The sequence below is a fragment of the Camarhynchus parvulus genome, chromosome 9 (assembly GCF_901933205.1).
Source record: "Camarhynchus parvulus chromosome 9, STF_HiC, whole genome shotgun sequence".
Lineage (NCBI taxonomy): Eukaryota > Metazoa > Chordata > Aves > Passeriformes > Thraupidae > Camarhynchus > Camarhynchus parvulus.
In genome coordinates, this window is record NC_044579.1 from 5,520,718 (window position 1) to 5,545,552 (window position 24,835).

At 39.8% G+C, this 24,835-nt stretch overlaps 1 protein-coding gene across 8 annotated transcripts in view; it reads left to right on the top strand.

Annotated features, from left to right (window-relative positions):
- The window catches only part of NAALADL2 (N-acetylated alpha-linked acidic dipeptidase like 2), a 400,688-nt gene that overhangs the window by 205,038 nt on the left and 170,815 nt on the right, over positions 1-24,835 (top strand). For all 8 annotated transcript variants that reach the window (XM_030954170.1, XM_030954173.1, XM_030954172.1 and 5 more), the window contains one exon: positions 18,672-18,945. In XM_030954170.1, the coding sequence (XP_030810030.1) occupies positions 18,672-18,945 (274 nt within the window). The remainder of the gene's footprint in view (positions 1-18,671; positions 18,946-24,835) is intronic.

A 24,835-nucleotide genomic window follows, 5' to 3' on the forward strand; every position in this document is an offset into this window, starting at 1 on the left:
CTTTTTAATAATATTCAGTTGTTATTTCCATTTCAGTTTTTGACTGAAATTGAGGCTTTTTGCCCACCTTTTGCATCTGTACTGACTGACTCACACATTCTGACTCCATAAAATTCGCTGGGCTCATAATTGGTATTTAGTGGAAAGGTCACAATGGAAATCTTCATATAAAAGGAAGAAAAGTTTTGTTTCTCCTGGCTGCAGAGTCCTTGGGCTTGCTCAGCTGCAGTTTTGTGTATCTGTGGTGGCAATGTGCTGTCAGCAGAGGTGTCATAAAAAGTGAGGCCAAACCTGTCAGACACGCATGTTGAGGATATATCTGCCTTTGAAACTATCAGTCTGGAGGAGGCTGATAAGAGAACCAAGAGAAATCTTGACTTGAGAAAAGAGAGAGAGAATAGCAGGATTTAAGCTGATAGGGGAGAGGTGAGGTAAACAAGATAGGAAAGCTTGGGGATGACAGGTTTGTACTTTTGGTGTTAATAAATGACATCCCACCTCACACAGCATCGTCTCTCCTGGTAATCCCATAGTGGCATCCTGGGATCCCAGTCTGCTCCTGTGTGGCCTTGTCCCTGCTGGTGGCTTTTTGTTCTGCTGGCAGCCTGCTCTTTGGGAAAGGGAATCAAGGAGTGGGAATTTGGGTCACCCTCTTGCTGCCTCACCCTGAGTGTAGGGTCCCTGCCTTTCCGAAAGGAAGAGATGCCAGAAGACAGGCTGGTCATATCCTGCAAACCAAGCTATTGTTGGTGCCGTGTCCTGATATGTCCCTGACTTGCTTCAGACTGTCCAGCCCTGGAGCTGGGGGGATAGTTTGAGTCACAGCTGTCGGCACAGTGATGTCTGTGACCCCAGCACCAAGATCTCCAAACAAAAGGATTTCCTTGGCTGCTTCCTTGCAGATCCTCCACCTCCATAATGGCTTGGATGTGTGATGCTCACCTAAGGTGTGTTTGGGGTTTTGGGCAGGGCATGAGATTGTTTTGTTTTACTAATTGATTTTTATATTTTTCTCCCTACTCCTTACTTAGTGTTCAGAGTGTTTCTCTTACATTTCCATTTACTGGGTAGTGATGAGTCACTGTCTAGTGCTGTCCTATCACACCTGTTAAAAAATTACACCTGTTTGTTGTAGATAAGGCAAGAAACAAATTACTCTGGGGTGCCTTTCTCTGACACTTCATTTGTCTTCCAGACTGTGCAAGGGTAGTTACCTTCATGCCAAAATTAATTATGGGCAGCTCTGGAATTCTTAATCTGTCAGAAGCAACAGGAGAAGAAAACATTTTATTCAGTTCCAAAGACTGGGTGCATAAGAAAGAGATGGGAGTTTTCCAGACATAAATAGAAGCTTTCTCACTCCTATTTTCAGCTGATTCTGAGTTCTCACTGAAGTTGTAATAATTTTTTGCTTTCATCAAAATTGCTTTCCTGTGTCTTAAATTAGCAGGAACATGCTATAGCAGATGGCTGAAGAGTTAAACCGTTTTTCCTTTTTCTGCAGTAACAATGCTTACAGCAGAACTGTACACTCCTTCATTTGCCCTCTGTTTCAAGAAAGAAATGCCTTTTGAAAGAATAAATCTTGCATTGGTTGGCTATCATCTCCTAATCTAAAGACTGTAACTGGTAACTACATAAATTACTGTTATATTCTCAGCACAGTTTCAATTGAATGACTTTATTCCTCATAAAACCACTGCTGTATGGCTTTTTCCACCAGGAACGGTGTGTGAGGGACTTCTCGCTGTGTCCTCGTGCTGCTGGCCCAAATACTCCCTCCAGTCTGAGTGCAGACAGTAACTTTAAACTGTATTTATTTGTTTGGAATGAGTCAAGAGCCACAGGAAGGGTTGTGGCTTTCCCTGCTCATTCCCCTGCGAGTGCCACATGATGTGCCCTCCATCTGGTGGCAGGAGTACAGTGGGAAAGAGAAGGACTGAAAATGCATTTACAGGGTGAAGTAAAAGCCTTTCACTGACTGTTGATTTAACTAGGTAATATCCCTGCAGTCAGAAATTAAATTGTTAGCCTAGGGGTTTTCTAGAATAGGCTTGTTTAGAATAGTCTTCTTTATATTATAGCAAGCGAGAGAGGTTTATCCATCTCTTACTATATCCCTTTCCTCCCCTCAGTGTAAATCAAAGGAGGGTTTGGCTCAGGGTTTGCAGTGCTCCAGACCCCTTTGGTTTTCTCCTCTCTTTACAGAAATACAGTCCCTGTGGTGTGGCATGCAGCAGCTGTCCAGGAAGCCTGACGTGTAGGGAAACAAAATATTATTCCAAATACTGTTTTTATTTTCACTGAGCTCACATGCCCAGACCTGAGGAGTGCCGCCATTCCTGGCAGCATCCAAAGCCCTGTGTGTACTGAATGTCTTCTTGTGGCTCTGTGCCCTGAGCTGCCACCTGGAAAGGGACCCCAAAGGCAGCAGAGCTGGGTGGCAGTGGGTGACACTGCTGCTGGGACCCTGCAGTGGTGGCCCCAAAGCTGCTCATCACTGGCAGGGCAGGCAAGCATCCACACCATGGCCCTGTGTGACTGTCTCACCACCTTAGTTTCTCTATTGCACAAAGCAGCATTGTCAACACCACAAGGCAAAATTATTCATCTGCTTTCTATTGTTACTTGCTCAAGCAGTGAAAGTAATTATATCTAAATAGGAATATTTTTTAATTTGTTATCTGACTGCTGAGTGTTCTGGGTTCATTTCTGTTACGGTCTCCTTTGTAATCCTAACAGCTAAAATATTTTTTAATAGGAGCTGAAAATCTGACACTGTCACAGTATTCCGGGAGCAAAGACTTGAGACTGAATGCAAAACAGATTTGCATGGCTGGAAACTTCTTATTTGTTGCTGTAGGCACTTCTATAGGAATTTGGGAATAAAGCTGAGGGAAAAGGCTCCACTGTGAACCATGAATGACACTTCAAGTGCTATTTGCTTGTCTGAGTAATATCCTATAAAAATCTTGCTGATAGTTGGTCACATTACACAGATATGCCTAAAATGAGACTTGGTAATACACAATGGGATCTTGGCAGCATGTTGTGCCTTTTGCTTCCTCTCCTCTTCTCCAGCTTCTCTTTCTGAAATGGCTTTATTTTATATAAGAAGTAGTATTTTGTATGTTTGAAGTACTGACTGGACCTTTCTTGGGGGATGTATTAAACTCGTGCTGGGTATTGTAAGGAGTAAATAATTGATACAGTCAAGGATCCCAAAACCCTTCTGAATGTTTCAGTTACCACTTCTTCCTGAGTGTGCCTGGACTAGGAGCTGGAAAAAAACCACAGTGTTAAAATTCTTGTGTTATTGATAGTCTCCCATTCTCAAAAAAAAGAAATTACGTATTGACTCCTTGTGATTATATGTGTGATGCCACATTAACAATGCAATCATTAGCTGACAAGTGCAACCTTTCATTTTATTAATGTTTCTAATGATAGAGTTGGTAGGAATTATCTGATAATGCAACCTGTTATATGAAATCTTTGTCTGGATGTGGGTAATCACATTAAGTTCACCTATTGGTGTATTTCAGGCTCTTTAAAGCTTTTTATATAAGTGGCTTCTATGGTTTTGGATGGGTTTTTCTTTTTTTAGTTATGTAAGGAAGATGTCTAAGAATTCAGTAGTTTTCTATTGAGAGATGCTACTTAGAAGAAAATATTTTGTATATCAGTGTATATTGTAGATCAGAATCCATCTGGTTTTGGAGTGAGGGCAAAATACTGGTTAGGTTGCTTAATATACTTTTGTGCATTAATGGTTCATAAATATATTTTTGGTAGAAACTAGTGTCTCTGAATTGATCACTTCCTGTGGGTACTGCAAAGGAATTACAGTTGGTTTTGCATTAGAAGATTTTTGAAGCATATGGCACTAATGCTGTAATTTCTGGAAGCATTTGATGGGGTTTTGTACTGTGAATGTCTCTGTCACATTATGCAGCTGATGAGTGTGAAGATAGCATGTAAAATGACTTTGATTAATTTAAACTTTACCCTTTGTGTGGTACCATAACTTTGGGGGCTTCAGTACGGGGCACAGCTTTGCTCTGTAATTAACCCAGAGAGTCAGAGTTCAATATATGGGAGGTGATCCTGTAATTTTGTCATGTTAGGAGCTTACATTAAGTTTTTGACCTTGTTAGATACTGGATTTTTTTTTAATTTGATTTTTTTAAAAAATATTTTTTACTGAAAATTCCTCTGTAATCATCTATCGGCAGCTGAAAAGCTGTTGTGGGTCTCTCTGGCAGGCTGTGGTGAATGAGGCTGGAGCAGCCTGGGGTAGCTGAGTCTCCTGGGGTTTGTGCTGCAGCTGGCAGGAGACAAGTGGAGCTGCAGCTACAAGTGTTCAGGGGCAGGGAAAGCAGGTTGTGTTCCAGACATCTTGCTGTCATCAAGGGTTGCATTGAAATCTTCTGGTGTTCTGCAATCTCCCTTAAACAGGAAAATAGCAGCAGCAGATGAAGCAGGTGTCAGGCTCCTTCCAGTCCCAGCGGCTGATGCTGTGTGCACACACATGTGCATGAGTTACCAGTTATTCCTGGGGGAATAATTTATGTATATTCTACATATCTCCATGACTTCAGAACTAAGAAAATGCAGTTGTGAAAATTTGTTTTTACAATTATATGTTCATGTAAGAGACCTGCACATTTATAGGAAGAAAAGTAGGTATTTTCCTCTTGCAGTCAGTCTGGTTTGGGGTTTCTCCTTAATCTGGCAGCATGTGCAAACCTGTGTGTTAGCAGCCATTATTTCATGCATGATTGTTCTGGAATACAAATGGATAGAAACAGGGTGCCTTTGACTGCCTTTAAATGCAGGGTTTGCCTTTTTATTTGCCAATGCAGATGTATCTCTGTATTTTAAAAGCAGATCTTGGCTATTGGAAGCTGATTCAATTGTAGGATATCATCTACTTCATTATGCACAGACCACTTGGTCTCATTTCGTGTCATCTCCTGGCTATTTACTGAGTTTTTAACCTGGTTGCTGGAGTCCTGCAGTTTATTTTATCTTATTAATAGCACTGCTTTACAAAGGTCAGGCCCATTCAGCTAGAAGGTTTTGATATGCTGGTTTCATTTCAGGATAGAATAGCCACTGCCTACTGTGTGTGCCCCAAAAATCCTGGAAGATGAGTGATGTTGGATTACAATTAGTCTTAGGGAGCAGATTTGCTACACAAAAATATTTTTCTATCTGGTGGATTAGCTCAATTAACAAATATCTAATGTTTAAATTGTGTAAATAATCCTCCCAGACTGTTCTGGGTCAGGTGGGTTTCCTGTTCCATCAGCAGAGCTGAACAAAGAGGAATTCTCAGATAGAGGCAGAGGGGTAGGGAAGGGCTTGGGACAAGGATCCCTTTAGGGGGGTCAGTTAATGGGGTGGGTTTGCAGTACTGATCAGGCGGCAGATATTGGAAGGAAAAGCTCTTGAGACTTAGGGCTGAGACCTTAGTGACTAGAAGAGGATGAACCACTTAGGAAATGTCTTGTCCTTAGTAATACCTGATGCTGTGGAGTTGCCAGTGTCCCATGGGAAAGTGTTCTAACTGAGGAGGAAATAATCTCAACTGTACTTAAGTCTTTAATAAAACTCCTACGTAGGTGACCTAATTTTCAGTGCTCATCATTTTTAAGTCAAGATTTTATTTATTTATATGTCTAAATATGGATCTGAGATTCTAATGTTAATCATCCATTAAAAAAAAGTAAAAAGAAATCTTGGCTGTGATTAATTCAGTCTTTCCAGTTGCTGAGAGGTAGACTAAATGCATAGCTAGAGAGGGTAATTTTGTTGATGATTTAAGAAATGCATCCTAGCAATGTAGTGTATAGTAAGCTATAAAGCTGTTGTTGTCTTCATATAAATGTGTCATTAAATCACATTCCTAATATTAGTGGCCAAGGTGAACAGAAGATGATGCAGAGCAAGATTGTTCTCATTTTCTATTTCTCAGGTCTCTAAATGATCACATCTGCCTTGCATAACAGAATTATACAAGATCTTATAATGATTTCACCCCAGAAAAAACCCCTATCAATCTAAACCTTAAATAAGCTGATATTTGATTCTCCATAAGAAAGGTGCTGTGTTACACATGAGGACTATGAGTAATACTGTTAATTAAAATTTTGGACCTGACTATTGATGTAGAAGAAGATTTTACCCAAATTATACAAATTTGTACCTCGTGCTAGCCTAGAGAGCAAACCTGTGGGCACAGACTGCCAAGTCACCTCAAGTGACATCACTTTTATCTAAAACTTTAAAATCTGAGTACAAGGTGGGAAAACACTTCCAGCAGCTAGGCTATTCCTCTCCCCACTCACCATCTGGATATTGTGAGTAAATTATTTTTATAAGCCAATGCTTCTGGAGTGTTTCTCTTGTGATATGCAGGATGAAAGGCTGGGGGAGGCATACGTGGTCCAGTTCCCCTGTCAAGTTGAATTCTTTCTTTTTTTCTCCACTCAAGGTGTGTTTGGCTCATCAGTCATTTTTTCCAGTCCCAAGGCTCAAATGCATTGTGTTATTTGTTTGCTGATCCTGTCAGCCTAGCACACAGAGGAGTGTGTTATAGGGGAATAGTGGGCTGGAGCTGACAAGGGACATTTCAGGAGTGAAATGTGGTAATGCAGGAGAGCAGATGTGAAGCCATCAAAGGCTGAGGTAACCAAAGGACAGTTTGCAGTGAGAAGGGGAGGATGATGAGGAGAAGTGGTAGAAAAGCTCCCATGAATGGAAAAAATGTGTGTGACATGAGGTGACCCTCCTCCACACCCACATCCCAAAGCAAATCACAAAACCTCAGAAAGAAGAGAAGGTACAGGCAGGGTTGGACAGCCTTGACATAGCAGAGTTTACTGAGAAAGATGCAGAAGCAAACTTTATCCTAATTCACAGTGACTGGCACATATTTGGGTGACTGGAGCCTTTTTGTGCTCCCTCTGTGTGTACCCAGACTCTGCATTGATGCAGCATTTCCACTGATTGCTAAGGAAATTTGCTGTTTCAAACAGTCTGTAGAAAAGATGATCCCACATGCAATTCCAAAGAGAAGCTTAAGTCTTTTAGCTTTCCTAAATCCTGTTGGTGCTCTGGAAGATATTGCTTACATAAATATCACAGCTAATATTGTATTTTGTTGACAAAACTATTAACTTCACCCAAAATATGCTTAGCATCATCCCTTGTGCTCTCTGTTACAATGATTTAAAAAAAATAGTTTCTAAGGCTTAACGACATGTGATACTTGTTTTAATTGGAGATCAGATTTAATAAAATGCACTATTTGTTTCATTCAGTATTGCATGCACTTCCAAATTGTATTTTCTTCAGTAGCAAGACTCACAATAATGCACTTCTCCTCCTTTTTACCTTCTAACATACCCTAAGTGGCTCAGGTCTTAGAGTGATGGTTACTTGTAGAGTGAAGTTTTAATGCAAAGTAATTTGCTGAAGCATCTAACCAAAATTCAGAAGTGAATGCTGTCCTAATTGTCCTTGTGTCTGCTCTGGAAGAAACTGACGGAGTTGATCTAAATTTAGGCATCTGTATTTTGGTTTAAAATGAGCTTCCTTGTGTATGGTTTTAATTGTGGTTGGGGCAGAGCTTGCAGGGTTGGGGTGTGTCTGCTCTGTGGCCATGGAGTTCTGGACACTGCTTGTGGGAATGTTTGCAGCCAGCAGAAAATGTGCAGAAAGAAAAGCCTGCAATGATTCCTCATTAAACAGAACAACTACTTCAAAATAACACCCACGTATGGATTTGCACTCGTACAATTCCAATCAGCTCATTAAAGTAAATGTGTGCAAAATCCAGAACTGGCTGTTTCAGTGTGCTGCTCTCAGGAAGAAATGCGCAGGAATTGTTGAGTCTTTTGCAGTCCTGTTTTTCTCTTTCTGCCAGAATTCTGCCTGCGGTGAAAGTGCCAGGGAATAGGCTCAGTATGGGCTGTAAATCTGAACCACTTTGGGGGTGAGTGGAAGGAGAAGTTGAAGAAGGGACACAATATTCATTAGGCTGCAGTGAAACACTCACTGGGTTCCTGCATTTGCTAAGTAAGGTAGATTTGTTTTCTGAAGGTTTCCAATAAAACACAAAAATTCAGTTTATCTTCAGTTTTCCCAAAACACAGTCTTTACAGATACCTCTGTTGTAGTGCCTGTTGCTTCAAGTATAGCTACAATTTTCCAATTATTTTTTCTTTTTGTTTCCTCTGTTCATACAATTTTGATTGTGGCTACACTGCAAAAGTTGTGGTTTGATGTTTTCTTTGTCCCCTGCTTAAAAAGTCTGACGCTGCTATGATTCAGCTTGATTGAATATATTTAGACTTTGAACCCCTTACTTTTTTTTTCATTGTGATATTTATCCTTTTTATATGCCAGTGAGTGTGTCATATGTGTTAATGTCACAGATTTTTAAGAAACATGGGGGTGAAATGTTGTGTCTGCATAGTCCACGTAGGTAGTTTGTTACCAAGAATACAAGTAGTCATGTCATGCTAGTAACAAATAGACCATCTGCCTCCCACAATTCCTCCAGCTACTTGATAGTTTAATAGATGACTTTGTCTTCATGGTAGATATAAGAAGCAGTGGAGATAATTTGACTTCTTTTCTGCAGTAGAGATAACTTGACTGTGTTCTGTCTATGGGTACCCAGTAAAAACCTGCTTCACTGATGAATCTCTGAATCCTGTTCTGTGTCCTCTTGTCTGTCTGTGACTTCTTAACAGACCACATCAAGAGCAAACTCAGATTGATATTTACAAAAAACAAGACCAGAAAAACGTGCAGAAATTGTCCATTGTTATATAACAATTCTGCTTTTAATTCCCCCAGTGATGTAATTGACTTTGCAGCTTTGGACTAGAGCACTTTTACTGTCTAGCAACAGCCACCCCACTCTGGCCTTTGGGTTGAACCATCATGAGACCACAACATCCATCTGTCCTGGCAGTGAGCAGTTCAGGTGATTGTGCATCAAATTGTGCTGAATTAGGGGACATTTTTCAACCTGAATTCCAATTCCTGAACATCTCCATATTGCTGTTGCCTTGGTCTTTTATTTGTGCTCTGTTCACTTAGAAATGGGCTTTGAAATTTTTGCTAGATCATAAGAGAGGCTGAAGGTGAATTAGACCGTGTAAGTGTTACTCCCTGAAACCAGCACCGGCTATTCTGGGGACACTTTGTGGGGTTTATTTTATTTTCAGCTAGAGAAGGGCCAGAAGTCTGCAATGGACAAGGAAATGTGGATAAATTTTGGGGCTTTGGGGGAAGTGAGGTACTCTTGGGCATGCCAGTGTCAACAGGGAATGTTGCATACAAAATGTGCCAAAGGAAGAGCTAGAGAAGGAACAGGTCAGGTCCCTTTCCTATCACTTTTCTAGAAATCTCAACCTTAGAAGGGACAGAAAGGACCTTTTTGTATGGACCTGAAGTGGACTGTGCAGATGGTTTCAAGAGATTTTCTGTACTGGGAGGAAACCTACTGGATTCTCATTGCAAATGGAGTGATGATTCTGGAATCCAAACCTCTGATCAGCCCCAGACTTGACATCAGTAGAGGCTTAGAACTGACCAAGCAAATACTTTCAATTTTGCCTACTTTAAAAAGTTTATCCTTCTAGTGTCCCCACTGTGTACAGTGAAATCTGGTGTGAGGCAGATAGAACAATTCTGGAAGTCTAGCATTGAAGCTTAGTTGTCTTTTTGGGAACTTTTTAGTTTGGGGTGGGGGCAGGTGAATTCATGTTTAACAGTGGATTCTCAGCACTTTGGAAGTCTGACCTGTTTTATACAGTCCATGGAGATGTATTCAGGACCATTCCCTCCTGAAGCAAAGGACTGATGAGATGATGAGGCCACTTTGAGGTCAGCAGAGCTGAAGGAGTTGATGAACTCACTGCAGAGGTGCAGAGTTGAAATCAAAATAAAGGACAGCAGAAGGATAATAATTGAATTTTATGGAGGCAGACAATAATTGGATAGTAATCCTTCATTTTCAGTGCAAATGGCATATTCAGAATGGCCTTTTGTTGAATTTCTGCTTCAAGAGGAGTGGGGACAGGCTTGAAAGGGGCCAGAAGAGGTGAAGGAGGGCAGATGGAGATATCAGGAGCAGTAGCTGTTAGGAAATGGATGAAAAGACTGAGGAAATTTGATTTTGAGAGAAGATCAGTTGAGGGAAAGCCATGAGAGCAATCCTTATGTATGTAAAAAAAAACTTGCAGAAAGAAAAACATTAGTCTGTTCTCAACATGAGTGGGGGAAAGGAGAAAATGCAGCGTGTCTAAATACAGCAGGGTGATTATTTAGGATGGACAAGAGGTTTATATCTTTGGAAAAGGGCAGGAAAACAAATGCCTGGAGTGGCAATGGGGTGAGCTGAGCCTGCCTCAAACCAAATGATCTCCTGTGGCCTCTTCCCAAGCCTGTCTTTATAAGATTTTATGCTTGCTCCTTTGGAGAGAGCTTTTAGTTTATCCACAAGCAGTTGGATTTGTGGTGCAGTGTAAATAACTTCAGGACAGTGTTTTGGTTATCAGTGCTGATTTCCTCAGCTGTATATTAGAGCTGAAGGGTCACTTGGAAGCTGTCAGTGTTTTCAGATAAAAACAAATGCATCTGAAACACAGTTCAGCTGGTGAGATGGAGATTATCAGAACTAAGCCATGTGATATGGCATTTGTGATAACACTCTGCTTACATAAGCATGTGGAGATGGTATTTTACCCTTTCTCCTTTTTTTTTCTTTTAATTTGCAGTCTTCATTTTAACCAATACATTCTACTGAACTTTTAAATATTTTTGTAAAATATGCAAGTTGACATATCAGCTAGGAATCTTTGCAGTTCTATTAGAATCACATTAGCAAATTAACATATGCTGATAAAAAAATGAAGCTGATAACAGGAAGGTTACATGGCATCATCTTGTGGCTGTCTTAGGTTTTCCTGTATATCATGTTAACTTCTTGAAATTCATTAAAGAAATTAAAGTTTTTTAGATCCTTTTCAAATTCTAAAAATTAAACATTTATTTTGGGATTTATCTAATTCTAAGTAATCCTCAATCTTTAAATAATGGGTAGCTTTTCTAAGCAATGCTAAGTTGTTGTGGTTTTGCTTGGAGGTTTTTTTTTGTTTGTTTGTTTGTGGTTTTTTGTTTGTTTTGTGGGGTTTTTGTTTGTTTGTTTTGTGGTCTTTTGTTGGGTTTTGTGGATTGGTTTTTTTTGACGTTAGCATGCCCTCTTCAATTCCTCCTTGTCCTTTGAGAATTGGGGAATTATTTAAAAGTTAGATCATACAGTTCCAATAAAGATGTGCAATGCCATCAGAATGACACATTCAGTGTAATTACTTCAGAGTTCACAGTGTAATCTAATGATTGGCCATTGAAAGGAATAAAATACTGCCAGTTGAGCAGTATTGAGATTTTTTTTTTTCATCCGCAGATTTTTCTGTATAAAAAGCAAGGTTTCAGGTTTTTGGTTGTTTTTTTTTTTGTGTGTGTGAATAGGTTTTCTGTATAGAAAAAGAACCATCCAGTGCTATTCACATCCACACAGAAATGGTCTCCTTGCTGGAAGTAAACCTAATTGTCTCCGACAGTAAAAGGAACCACTTGGACTTGATTATGCAGCTGGTCACATTTTATTGAGACACTGACATATTCCCTGTGGTCCGGGAAGAAAAGGAGATGATATGGTTGTGAAGTTTTGCTGGGTCAGTGCTCTGCCAGTGAATGCAGGGTTATATGCAAACATTTCAAGGTGAGGGATTGTCTTTTCCCCGTCCTCCTTCCGCTGTGGCTCGACATCGCCCTCGGCGCTGTAACCCGCTGGAAAATGCAGGGCGCAGCTGTTTGGAGCTGCTGCTTGCCTTCCATTAGGAGAAAATAGAGTAAAACTCCTCATTAAATAATCAGATCTATAAGCTCCGAATAAAATTATCTATTCCCTTTGCTGTGTATAAAACAGAGGCTAAGGTATCCTTGTATGCCCAAAAGAAAGGTTTAGGTTAAAGCATGCAGCTTATTTAAAATGTGTTAGATGGAATTGCACAAAGATTCAGTTTGTGATGTTATGCATGCTCACTGTCATCTGTACCATAGAGGAAAACCTGTCTCTTGTGACTGAAATTTAACAACTGTGAAAGTTAATAAGAAAACTGTAGTTATGGGCATGTTACTGATAGTGAAAGAAAATGGCATAATTGTGAGAGATCATCTTTCAAACAAGAGTTCCTTTAATAATAATAAAAGAGGTTTCCTGTGTAGATATCTTCATTGTGTACGTATTTTGAAAGAGTTTTTTTTTTACCAGCTCATCTGTTGAAAGCCATTTATTGTAGTAAATAGAATAAATGTATGAGGAGTAGATCAGTCCAGTTTATGGTAAGCATTTGAAGTTTTGTGTTAGGGAAAAGCAAGGTCTCCATGCTTTGCTAAAAGGAAAGTGTGTCATTCTTGCAACCAAAGGGAGCAGTTGAATGTGGCAGTGACTTCTTTAGAGCTGAAGTGCACAATGTAAAAGTTATTTTCTCTCTCTTCTTTCTGTGGAATTTAGTGTTAGGATCTGATAAAATAGTCAATTTGAGAGACTGGAGCTGCCATTCTCCATGTTAAGGGTTCTGTGGTTAATTTACTATTGTTAAAATGGATAGTGATAACCATCTGTGGGTTGTTTGTTTGGGGTTTTTTTATGTTGTTGGGGTTTGTTTGTTTGTTTCTTTCTGTGATAACTGAAGCCACAAGTGTAAATAGCCAACCTGGTTTTTGTTCCTAGCTCTGTCTCTGCCTACCTGTCCCCCCTTGAGTGATTTGCTCATCTCGTATTGGCCCTCTAATGTTCTAAAGTATTTGGAAGATTTGGGTGCTGGCTAAATGTCACATAAAAAGCTTTGGAAGGCTCACCTATGGCCAGTTCATGACTTTGCAATGTTTAGTGTAGGGGAACAAAGAATTGCTTGTTTTCCAATAAACTGTGGAGTCAGAGAGTGAATCAGTCATTTTTCAATGCCTTCCACCATCTGCCTTGAATGCAAGTTTGGCTTGGATCATGGTGTTGGAAAGTGAGATTTGCACTGTCCCCATGAGTTTTATTTAAAAAGGTATAAAGGCATTTGACTGATGTGATGGGTTGGAGCAATAAACTTGGTAGTCCTGCAGTGAAAAAGCATAAATGTACAAAAGAGTTAAGCTTGGGAGCCAGCAGGGGCTGAGATCTGAGAGTGTTCTTCAATCCCATGGCAAAGAACTTCTCAGGAAAAAGAGAGGTTTGCCCTGGAGCAGTTCTGCATGAATTTATACCACGATAGGAGAAGATACATATGGCCAGGTACCCCTGTGAAAGTCTAATACCCAGGTGGACTTAAACACAGTGCAAAAATACTATAAAGTTTTGTTTAAAAGTATTTCTCTGTTTTCTCTTAGTATGGCTTTCTAAAGAGAGAGCTTATGACCCTTTTATTGGAAATACCTGAAAGCCACAGTACATATAATATTTTTTAAAAAATAAAAATTACAAAGTGTTTTTTTATTTTTGCTAGAGAACTGCACAACCAAATCTAGAGCTGGCATTCTGTTTTCTGACATTCCTTATTTTTTATGATTTCATGAATTGAATTTGTTCTGTGTCTGTGAGAATAAAAGCTGCCATAAATCACAGTCCTTTTTGTTAAAAGCCTGAATTGTACTTCTTTATGTTAAAGCATGTTAAAATGTATATTGTAAAATATGTAAAATTTGTGGTGCAGCTCTGTAAATATTCCCTTAGACAGCAAAAGCAGTAAGTTGTTGCCCAAGAATGAGCAGGGGTTAATTGTTATTATTATTGTTTGAAATATGCCCAGAATATCCAGAATATATGAAGACTAATGGTAGATGTGACAGGACATTTCATAGATCAGCTTTCTGCAGCAGGTGCTGGTGACCTTGCAATGTAACCTGAAGAACCTGAGGTGCTTCAGGATCCTGCATGCGCCTCTTTGCACTGTGAGCATGTTTCTCTCACCTCCTGAAAAATATTTATCCTCTCTTGGACCTGAATTTATTTATTTCTGTATTTTGGGAGCAGCAAATTTGTGCCCATCAGTTCAAACCATGGGAAATCCAACCGGGCAGGTTGGAGACCAGCCCAGAGGAGTGCCCTAATTAACAGGAACATGTAATTAAAATTGAAGCAGATGTGGCTTGGGCAGGTGGTGTTTCCTGTGTGTGCACACTGTGTGTGATGGACACAAATAACTCCTCTTTCTGCAAGTGTGGGAAATGCTGCTGGTGCATCTGCTGAGCAGTTGGTGTGTGTGAGTACCACAGCTCGGCTCTTAATGGACTGAAACGAGCTCTGAAATCCTCAACATATGAAAACATCTTTAAAACTCAGCCTGGACAAAGTTTGAAGTTAAAAAAAATATATATATTTGCATGAGAGGCTATAAATGTAATAACTCCATGTGATGCATTTCCTGCATTCTTCTGTGATTATCTGCCACTAGTTACTATTGGGAGCATCGTGTTAGACAAGAGAACACTTTGATCTGATGCAGCTTTACAAAATATGAGCAGTCATTGCAACTCACAGGATCTGAGAGCAGCTACTCAGCTGAAAAATCAATCTGTAAAAATTCCAAAATGCCATTTGTTGTTAGCTGTTACCTAAAAAGTTGCTTTATGAACAGTTTTGGTGAACTGGAAGAAAACAGTGGAAATTTACAGTCAAAATATGGGAATAAGGCACTTAAACATCTAACTCTGCAAAACTGGAATTCAGATTATTTTTTCATAGTAGGCCAGGAAGTGTAGGCTGTTCCCCATGCTCAGTACAGGTGGTAAATCCGAAAAGAAAAAAACTGACCAAACCAACCACACTTGAAGTTTTACGTATTTGTGGGGAATTTTTGTCCCTGTAGATCTTTCAGATTGAATCTGTAGAATCCTTCTGCAATTCCATTTTTTTTTCTTGGGGTTTTATAGCAATTTAATAGGATTGTCTGAGAAGTAATTGTGTTATACAGTTAAATGATTCCATCTCTTGGCTGTTAGAGTGACCTGTTGTAATTTTTCAGTGTCTGTTGAGTGGTGGTTCAGTGTCCCAGCTGGCTTATTTGCAATACCTTGTTCTCTCCTTTGGCAAGCTGTGCCTAAAGGTGCTGTTCTAGCAAATGACTTTCCATTAAGGCACGGCAGGTCTGTGTTCCCCATGGTTACCAAATTGAAAATTAAATTTGTATATTTTGTGTGTGTGTTCATTTATCTTCTATAATCTTCTGGTGAAGAGTAGCCTTTTGGTGCTGCAGAGGCCGCAGAACCCCTGGCATTATTACAGATGTATTTTCAACATATTTATAATTATTCTTCTAGGTTAAGGACTTTGAATCTTCAGCAGTGGTGATCTTTTCATCACATCAAAGTTGGAAATCTCAAGTGAAGTAGGGTGAACTTTCTGGGTTTTAAGTGCAATTTTACCTGGTTTTTTTCTGAGTTCAGGAACTGAGCCTTTTGAGATGGAGGAGAATGCTCAAGAACTGAGTTTGTCGCGTTCTGATGTACATTAGTTCCATACTGATCTGTATTAGAAAGTAAAGGTCAGGAATTTATGGAAATCTCTGAGAACATCCTATAAAGGCACAGGAGTGTTCAGACTGGCATTATCACATTTATTAGTGTTGATTCTGATTTGAGACCAAATCTTCAGTCTGTGGTGGCTTCACTTCACTGGATTATGTACATTTACAGCAACAGAGATGTGCCCATAAACTTTGTTGTTATTCCCATTGAATGAACCTGAAAAAATGCCTGAATAAAGTATCTTTTTAATGTGACCAAAGGGAGTCAAAAATTTGGCTGAAGTTCTCCGAGGCAGTGCTGTGAATGGAAATTGGCAATTGCATTGGTATTGGTTCCTTCTGAGCATGCAGCTGCTTGGGGAGCTGAGAACATCCTCACCCTGAGGGGCTGCTCCTCCCCACTGATGAAATCCACTGCTGGAACTCTCTGAGCCCTGCAAGTTCTAGGAATTAAATAATTTGAGCATTTGGAAAGAAGAACTGTTAAGTGCATGTAAAGTGTTGATACTCTTCCAGGCTGAACTGCCAAACTTGACAATTTTCTGACTTTGACTGGGTTTAGGAAATACTGGTTTTGCATATTTTACTTGTTATGCAATTTGTATGTGAAAAAAATAATGACTTCCATTACCTCTAACCAATTTAAGTTCATGCAGTCAGCATCAAAGGCAAATGCAAGTCAGCTATTGTAATAGGTCTGGGAAGAAAAAATCTTTCTGGTGTTGTTCATAAGATTTATCAAAGTAGTCTAATATGTGCTGATTTATTGTAAAATATGTATGGTCATAATCTGCAATTTGATTTTAACATGCTATAAAGACATTATGGAGTAAATAGTGAATGGGATCATTTCTGTAACTTAATCAGAAATGTTGTCACAAAAGTTTCAAAGACATGTTGATTTAATTTTGAAGGGGAAAGTAACTTCTATTAGTAAGGGAGCAATTTGCTTTTTGTATCTTCCTCTTTTAATGCTTAATTCCTTTTATTGTGACTGAATACTTCTGGTTACAATGTGCCATAACCCTATTGGCCTGGGATAAGTTTCTTTAATTATTTATTCTATTAGTGTTTCTATCACATGAGGGAAATGCAGATATTCCATTAATGATTGTGTTAATCAAACAACTTTCTGTATTTCTGCACTGCCCAAGTTTATGTCATTACATTAGCAGGCACAGGAGATGAAATTGGAAACTTGTAATATACTGCAGATTGGATTAAGTCATTTGTGTGGTGTAGACTGCTTGAAGACTTATTTTAGATAATTTAAAAACATTAAATCTGCAAGACAGTTATTGTTCCTGACAGGATCCCTGAAGTCTCAACATAAGGCCAGTGTTGTTGTAAAGATTTTGAACTTTGTGTGTGAATAGCCTTGCTGGAGCAATGCAGCTTGGGATACAGCATATTGCTTTGAACAAATATATTTTATAAAAAACCAAATTTATACAAAAATATGTCTGTTTAAAAAAAGCCTTTTGCATGTTGGAATAATCATTCTGCCCATGTAATGTGATGATGGGCATCAGGCATTTCAATGGAGAAGGTAATTTTTGAGCCATTTCTAGGTGTAATAGATGTTACAATTTTACTTTCTGCCCTTTTAAGGCCTTGATGTTATCTAGGCAGTAAATGTTCATTTTTCAAATGTTCAACCACAAGATGGGTGGAGAAGGGAGCCCTTGTGCTTGACTTCCATCGTAAGCTTTGCTTGCTGGGGCTCTCCCTTGGGGCAGTGCAGACCCTTCTAGAAGCAGTGCCAGTACCTTTAGCCAGGAGCTTCCCACCTGCAACACTGCAGCTGGTTTTGGATATTGCAGGGGTACCTGGAAAGAACCTGGTGGGATTCTCAGATACCTACTGCTTGCTCAAAAATACTATAAATTATTCAGCTGTTTATTTTTGATGTGTGCAAGACAGCCAGAGTGTTTTTTGAAGTTCTGTTGGGGACCTTAAAGCAGTTAGGTTTAGTGGCCTTTTTGTGAAGAGAAGGTTGTGGCCAAGACTTTCAGGCAGCGTCAGTATCTCTGTGCTTGGAAATCATACATCTGTGATCCTTAATCTTCTTTTCAGTCCTGAGAGCTTTGTAGACACACACACACACACACACACAAAAAAAAAAAAAAAAAAAAAACAAAAAACCAAAAAACCCAACTTCACAGAATTCAGCAAATACTCCATACGATTTTTGTGCTGCACGTGGGTAGTGCTTTTTATTTGAGTAATGAACTTTATTTCTGTCTTTCTTTGCTTACATGACTGCTTGCCTACATAAATAGAGGAAACCTTCAGTTGCTCCTTCAGCAATCCCATCCTCTGAACTTATCATGGCAATAATTTCAGCATCTGGAATCCTTTGGCATGTGCTAGGGAGGAGGGTGGTCCTTTGGTGCCTTCATCCTGTGCCCCCTGTGCCAGCCAGTATTGAAAGTGATGCCAGCCCAGACCAACCTGTATGAGTTCTCACTGACCATCAGTGGATATTGCCAAAATAATTCCCATGTTTGCCTCTTATACTGTCCAAGCTGGTGGCTCAGGTAATCCTTCAGTGCAGGTAGGAAATGTGAAGAACCTGCTGACAGTGAGCACAACATCTGGGGGAACAGTTCCATTCTGCTTAGTGAATTTGCTTTCCTTGATGAATTTAAGCCAAACATGTAATTATAACTATATAATTACAACTAATTTTTAGCTTCGTGCCTTCCCTGACATCCCTGAGATGTTACTTCAGATTGGCTTCTTCATGTTTAAAGATTGGTTAAGTTTATGCTCTTTTAGAAATTTGATAAGCAAATGATGTGTGAATTTTGAAACAGTTACTGTGATAATATCTGTAGGATTCTTTATTTCATTTGGGTATGTTTCCTATACATGCATTTTTTCTTACTTTTATTTCCCAAAAAACAGTTGCCTTTGTCTCATACTTAGTAAGAAAATATGAAAGTTGTATATTTTTTTGCATGTTTGATGATATGTTTTTAATAAAGTCATGTGCTGATGCATACTAAACTACAAGAGTCCTGATGGGAAATAAACTAAACTTTACTTGTGTGGGGTTTTTTTCAGAGATTTGTTAGAGTTCCCCAGAGGGGATGATGATGCAGACCTTGCAGTGAAAATCCAGGGTCAGTGGCGTTCCCAAGGCCTGGAGGATGTCCGGCTGGTGAATTACTCCGTTCTGCTTGACCTGCCAGGCCCTGCTTCAAACACAGTAACTCTGCAAAACAGCGGGGAATGCTTTTATCCAAGTGGACAACAGTGCAGCACAGACCCCAAAACACTTCACAGCCAGGACCTCCTGTACTCGTACGCAGCTTATTCTGCCAAAGGAACTCTTGAGGTAACGTGGCCATTCGTCTCTGTCACTTGCGGTGAAATAGAGTTAGGAAACAATAGCTTTTACTGAGCCTAACTGGAAAATTACACATAGAATCACAGAATTATTTAGGCAGGAAAAGACCTCTAAGATCATCAAATCCAATTGAAAATATGCTGAAATGCCTAACCTTAAAATAAGCATATTTATGTGAATTATGATGTGGCCAATTGTACTTATCTTAATTAACCTTACAACCTTATATCTATGAATACTTCATAGGAGATTGATATAGATATACACTCACATATATCTATGTGAATCTAATTATACAATGTCCATAATTTTTTAAGTATCTGTTTATGAATTGGCACATTTTGCTTGTGTGTAAAAATATGGAAGCTGTGTCTAGAGTTTCACTTTATCCTTGCTGATGTATGAGTGCTACTGGTTTGAGGGATGCTTGTAGGAAGGATGAGGCTGGTGGGAGTGCTGGGCTAATACCTGGAGCCTCTGAATTATGGTTGTGGATCTCACATAGTTTCTTCTGTGACAATTCAGTTGACATATCTGCTCTGTTTCCTCTTGAAAACACCGATTTGTAGTTTTATCTTACTGCAGTTACTCTAGGAAGTTTTGTCAGCAAAAAGATTCTACCTATTTGGATGTGTTACTTGCCAAGTGAAATAAGATCTTGGATTATCTTGTTTTTTGCTGTGTACTGTCTTCCCTGTCTGTTTTCCTTGAGCTTCTGACTAAATATTTTGAGAGTGCACAATGGAGCCATGATTTCTGTTTACCTTCCTAGCTGAGATAGTATAAATCTTAAAAAATATTTCCGAAATATAAAAATTGCAATTTCACTGCTAATTGCATTATTGTCATCTTCCTCCTTTCAAAAATATTGTATTATTCCACTGGAGCTGGGGGTTTCTATCTTGCTTTCTGTCTTACTTAAAAGACATGTTTGTTCATGGCTTAGAACACTTACAGACTAGAAAGGAACAGATTGTGGACATCTTAATATTTAAACATGCCTACTGTCCATGCTGAGTCTTGTCAGCCTCGTTCTGGGGCTCTGTCCAGTTCAAATTTGTTGCTGAGAAGCAAAATGAGGTAGGCAAGAAGAGGTCCTAACTTGCATGATACATGCTTTAACTTTTCCATGTGATAATGAATGTGGTTGCCTTCTCATATCACTTAAAAACTCCATATTTAATATTATTTTCTCATTGTAACTTAGTAAGAGTACCTGTAATCAGAGAGAGGAATGGTTGTGACCTTTGAGGTTTTATTTCATGAATGTCAATGCGGCGCTAACAAATTCATCAGATTGAAGGAAATCCAATGTTCCGGGAAAAAACGCTGCTGTTATTCCCAGCAGCATGGGCTCCACTCTCCATTATGTTCCAGGGCAGTTTGCTCTTATGAGTTCAGCACAAATGAGGATCACGCACACCATCCTCATCACAGGGGCTGGACCTTGGCTTTGGCAAATCTCCAGCCTTGCACTGGAGCCAAAGAATGACTCTCTGCATGGTTTTACAGGCAGTTCTTTGAGATACCTCAGCACCCTTACAAAACTTGAGATGTGTTCTTCAAAAAGCCTACCTGAAATGTCCTTGGATCAGGAGCTTTTGCCTAAAAGGGAAATTTTCCTATTTGTTTAGGCTACAGGTAAGTTGGTATTGATCTAACCTTCCTGACTTTCAATCCTACACACTAATCTCTACTATTTAAACTAATGGAAGTAGAAAAACTTTAAATGAGAAGTAGCAGGTGGTGGCTGTTGCTGGGCTCAGCCATCAGAAAGTGACTTGATTGCTTGCAGTGGAGCTACAAGTCGCGTATTTTGGATATCCTGCAGTGGTTTGTGATTGCAAAATCATGAGGGTTTTCCTGTGAACAGGTATTTTTATAACAGCTACTCATAACCTGAATAATTTTCTTTCAAATGTGGCACATCCTTAGCAGAAAATTCGTATTATGTGTCACTTAATCAGGCTGAATTGCTAATACTGCCTCGATGCTGCTGCTTCATTGTATCTCATTTGTCTGTTTGGTTTGCTAGAAGTTGAAGCAAATAAAACCATTAAGCTACTGCAGTCTGGCTACCAGCAGAGCTACAGCTCCACTTTGATGTTGACAAGGTTATTTGTAGAACAGCAAGACTCATTTTCTTTGACCACCTGTCATGTCCATTCATCATACGGCCATTGTGTATGAGCCATCCAATTTGTGCTTTCTGGTAACAGTCTAAACAGCATTTGTGAGTAAAAATGTGAGCATTTGTGATCTGAAATCTACTTCACAAACCTACTTAGTGCCACTGTGATGGATGGTGCACTTTACTAGTTCTCTGTATTTCATTGGGCTGTGAAAAGGTGACAGTGTTTACCCATCATGGTGACAGGCAGGGCAGCTTACAGTTCTGGAGAGGGCTGTCGAGTCACTTTTGAAATAGATATTGCAGCAGTTATGTAAATAATATATTGTAGGCTAGGTCAGCCTAAGGAAAGAATGACATACCTGAAATATATTTTTATTAAAACTTAAATATCAGCCACCTTTTATAGAGCTTAAACCTTTTGTCTGCTTGATAAAAACAGGAAAGCTGCTCTGGCCAGCAGAGTGCACATATAAATGGAAATTACATTGCTTCAAATTTATGCATTAAAGCAAAATGCATTGTCAGACAGTATCCAGCCAGTCTCCAAGTGAGGGTGGTGTGGTGAATCCGAATGTGCTGCTCCTGCCTCCTGGAGCTTCGGGATCCAGGAGCTGTGGGGGTGCTCTGTCCCTGGGGAGTGGAGGGGGCTGAGATGGGGAACATCACCAGGAGCTGATGAGAGAGGGCTCAAACCCCCGAAATCTGGTGTCCCCCTTCAGTTCCACTCTGTTAAATGGTGTTAGTAGCCCACGTGTGACAGGGTGTGGTGATCCCTGAATGCACCAGAGGAGAATATATTCTCCTTTGGGGTATATTTGGCTTTGGGATATATTTTGGGCTTGCAGGAGCCTGGGTGGCACTCAGGGCGCACTGAACAGTTGGTTTCAGTCAGTTCTGCTGAGTGCAGCAGCTTCTGGAATAAACACATGTCCACAATGTTTGTCTGCTCCCTCCACTGTTTCTTTAGCAACTGGAAATAGTCCTAGCAGATGTAATGGTTGGTGTGTGGGAATAACATTCAAGGACAGCCTAATTAAAGCAAAATGTAAATGGTATTTGCTTTGTATACATGCATTTTCTGAAATTATGTCTGTGTGACCTGAAGTTTTCCTCACTTTCCTTTCACCTTCAATTTATTCACTCTTTACTTTATGAAGTGTTAAGGAACTTTTGGCAATCCTAAGTCTGCTTTCATGCTTTGAACTTGGTGTCTTGGTGTCCCCTGTTGTGTGGCATTGTCTCATGATTCACTACTCTGCCTCTTTTGGAATAACGCACCAAATCCCTGTTGGTTCCTTTGCTGCCCCTCTCTTCTGGTTTGGGCTTTGTTTCCATCCTCGTGGATGTTCTCAGCAAGCCCAGCAAAACATCCTGTTTCTTTCCTGGAGCTTTCATGTACTGAAAGGACTGTTTTGGTTCAGGAGCCAGGAGAGGATACAAGCGTAGAAGTACTGGCATGTTCTTGAAATGGAGATGCACATGCAGGCAGGAAATATTTGAGGGGTTATGGACAGAAATGAGTTGTGCTCATCTCCAAGGCAGTTCTCCCAACACCTGACTATGTCTATTTTGTATTTTGGCTACTGCTGTGTCCCTGTCCCCTGGCTGCTTTGACTCCTCTGTTGTGTCACCTCACTTCCCTGCCATCATCCACACTCCCAGTTCCTATTGGTTTCTCTGATGATGATCTGAGGCATTTATACTCAATCAGCCAGGGGTATCTTTGATGAGTTTTGGAGGGGCTGCAGGGAGCAGACAAGTGGGAATGCTGCCTGCCTGCCTCTACCCACACCATGCAGAAGAGATTTGCTGCATCTGCTGGTCACGTCTCAGTCTGCTCCAGTTCGTTTGTTTTGGTGACATTTTCTCAGCTAAATGAGAGCCCACCACAGAGATTAATGCAACCTGAAGCAATCTGGGATGTACAAGCCCATCTGTTAAGCTCACTCAGTCATCTTCCCATCATTCTTCAATCTTGGCAAGAGGGGAATAAGGGAAGCAGGACTCTGATTTGGCTGTCAGATCCTCTTTCACAAGGAAGGGAGTTTGCCCACTTCTTATCCAGTATCCCATTTTCTTTTGGCTGTCTTTAGATGCCTCCTTTCCCCATCCATCCCCTTTTTTCCCAGGTTCTTTGCAGGAAGATGGGAGTCTTCCTTTCCTCCACTTGCCTGTTCCTCTAACCTTTCCCACTCCTGCCAGGAGTGTGTCCTACAGTCCCACTTGTGTGTCCTACAGTCCCCTCCCCTCCCTACTCAGGCTTACAGCCCTGTTTGCTGCTGCTACTGGCAGCTCTCTTTATTTCCTGCTCTGCACCAAAAGGTCTGGAATTCCTCTGGAGGGGACGGTGCATCAGGAAGTCCTTGACCCCAAAGCTTGCTTTCATTTGATTCGGTTTCATTGTGCTGGAAATGTGATTAGTGCACCCTTATTATCTTTTCTCTTCCCTCCAGCTAATCAGTGGTAATTTCCTTAACCATATTTCAGAATTAAGATTGGTGTCAGCGGGTTGGTTTTAGAAAATTTTAAAATCTTCCCAGGTTATTTTTATCCCCAGGCAGAATTTCTAAATGAGCCTTCTGCAGCATGCTCACTAGTGCATCTTGAATTCCAAAGGCAGAGAGCGCGTTTAATTTGGGTTAAATAATCGCAGCATCTCTTCCTAAGTCTTTCAGTCATTTTTGATGGCACATTGGTGCAAAATACCAAGCTAGAGGGAATCTTGATACATGTGTGCATTTAATTCTTTTAGGCATGCCAAATTTAGTTCATTATTATCTTTATTAACATTTTTGAAGATTTCTTCTCTGAAGAGACATGCACTAGCTAAAATGAATCCCTAGCAACTGAAATCAGTTTTGCAGATGGTTAGGGCTATAGGTTGAATAACACATACACACAAATGAGAAAAATCATGTGATTTTTTTTGGTAACATTTAGAAGTTTTAGTGCAGCTTTATTTATCTTTTATTTATAGAAGAGTTTCTCCGAAACCTCTTCCACAAATAATCATAATTTAGACCACTGCTCTGCATACCAAGTAGGCACAGCAATTTTCCAAGACAATCTCACTAAGAATATGGATTTTAGAATAGACTTGACCTTTAAGCAGAAAACAACATTCAACATTAACTACAGCATAGCTGCCACTCCGTTATAATTACATATAGAAAGCTGTGAAATGCAATGTGAAGGTTATATAATTTAAAATTGCAGGCAAGGGCTCCAAAAGCGATCACTGAAGAGATGTCCTGCAGAACATCCTGTCAGTTTTCTGGCATATATCACATAACCATTAATAAATAAAGTTGTACAGTTCTCTAAAAATAATAGTAGTTCATCGTGCTCAAAGCCCATATTAATATTGCTGGGAGATTTTTGTGTCATTGAAGGCAGGGGTTTCAAAGATGCAAATGCTGCTGCTGCAGAGCCTTTTGCTGTTTTATAATTGCAAGTCAATGCTGTCCTGATGTTGTACTTATAAAATATTAGTAATGGCATTTTAGTAATCATACCATTAATAATAAATGAGATTTTTTTAAATGATAAAAAAGCAAAAGGTGAGGCATCTTGGTATCTCGAGACATAACAGATCACTGAGCACTTCCATGCCACTGCACAGAATCAGCTGAAGGCATTTCTTAGTGAAGCCTCTGTACAATATTAGAGAGGGAGCAATGTTGAACCATAACAATTATTTATATTCCAACTACATGGTAAAAGCTAACGGGTGCAAACCCTGAG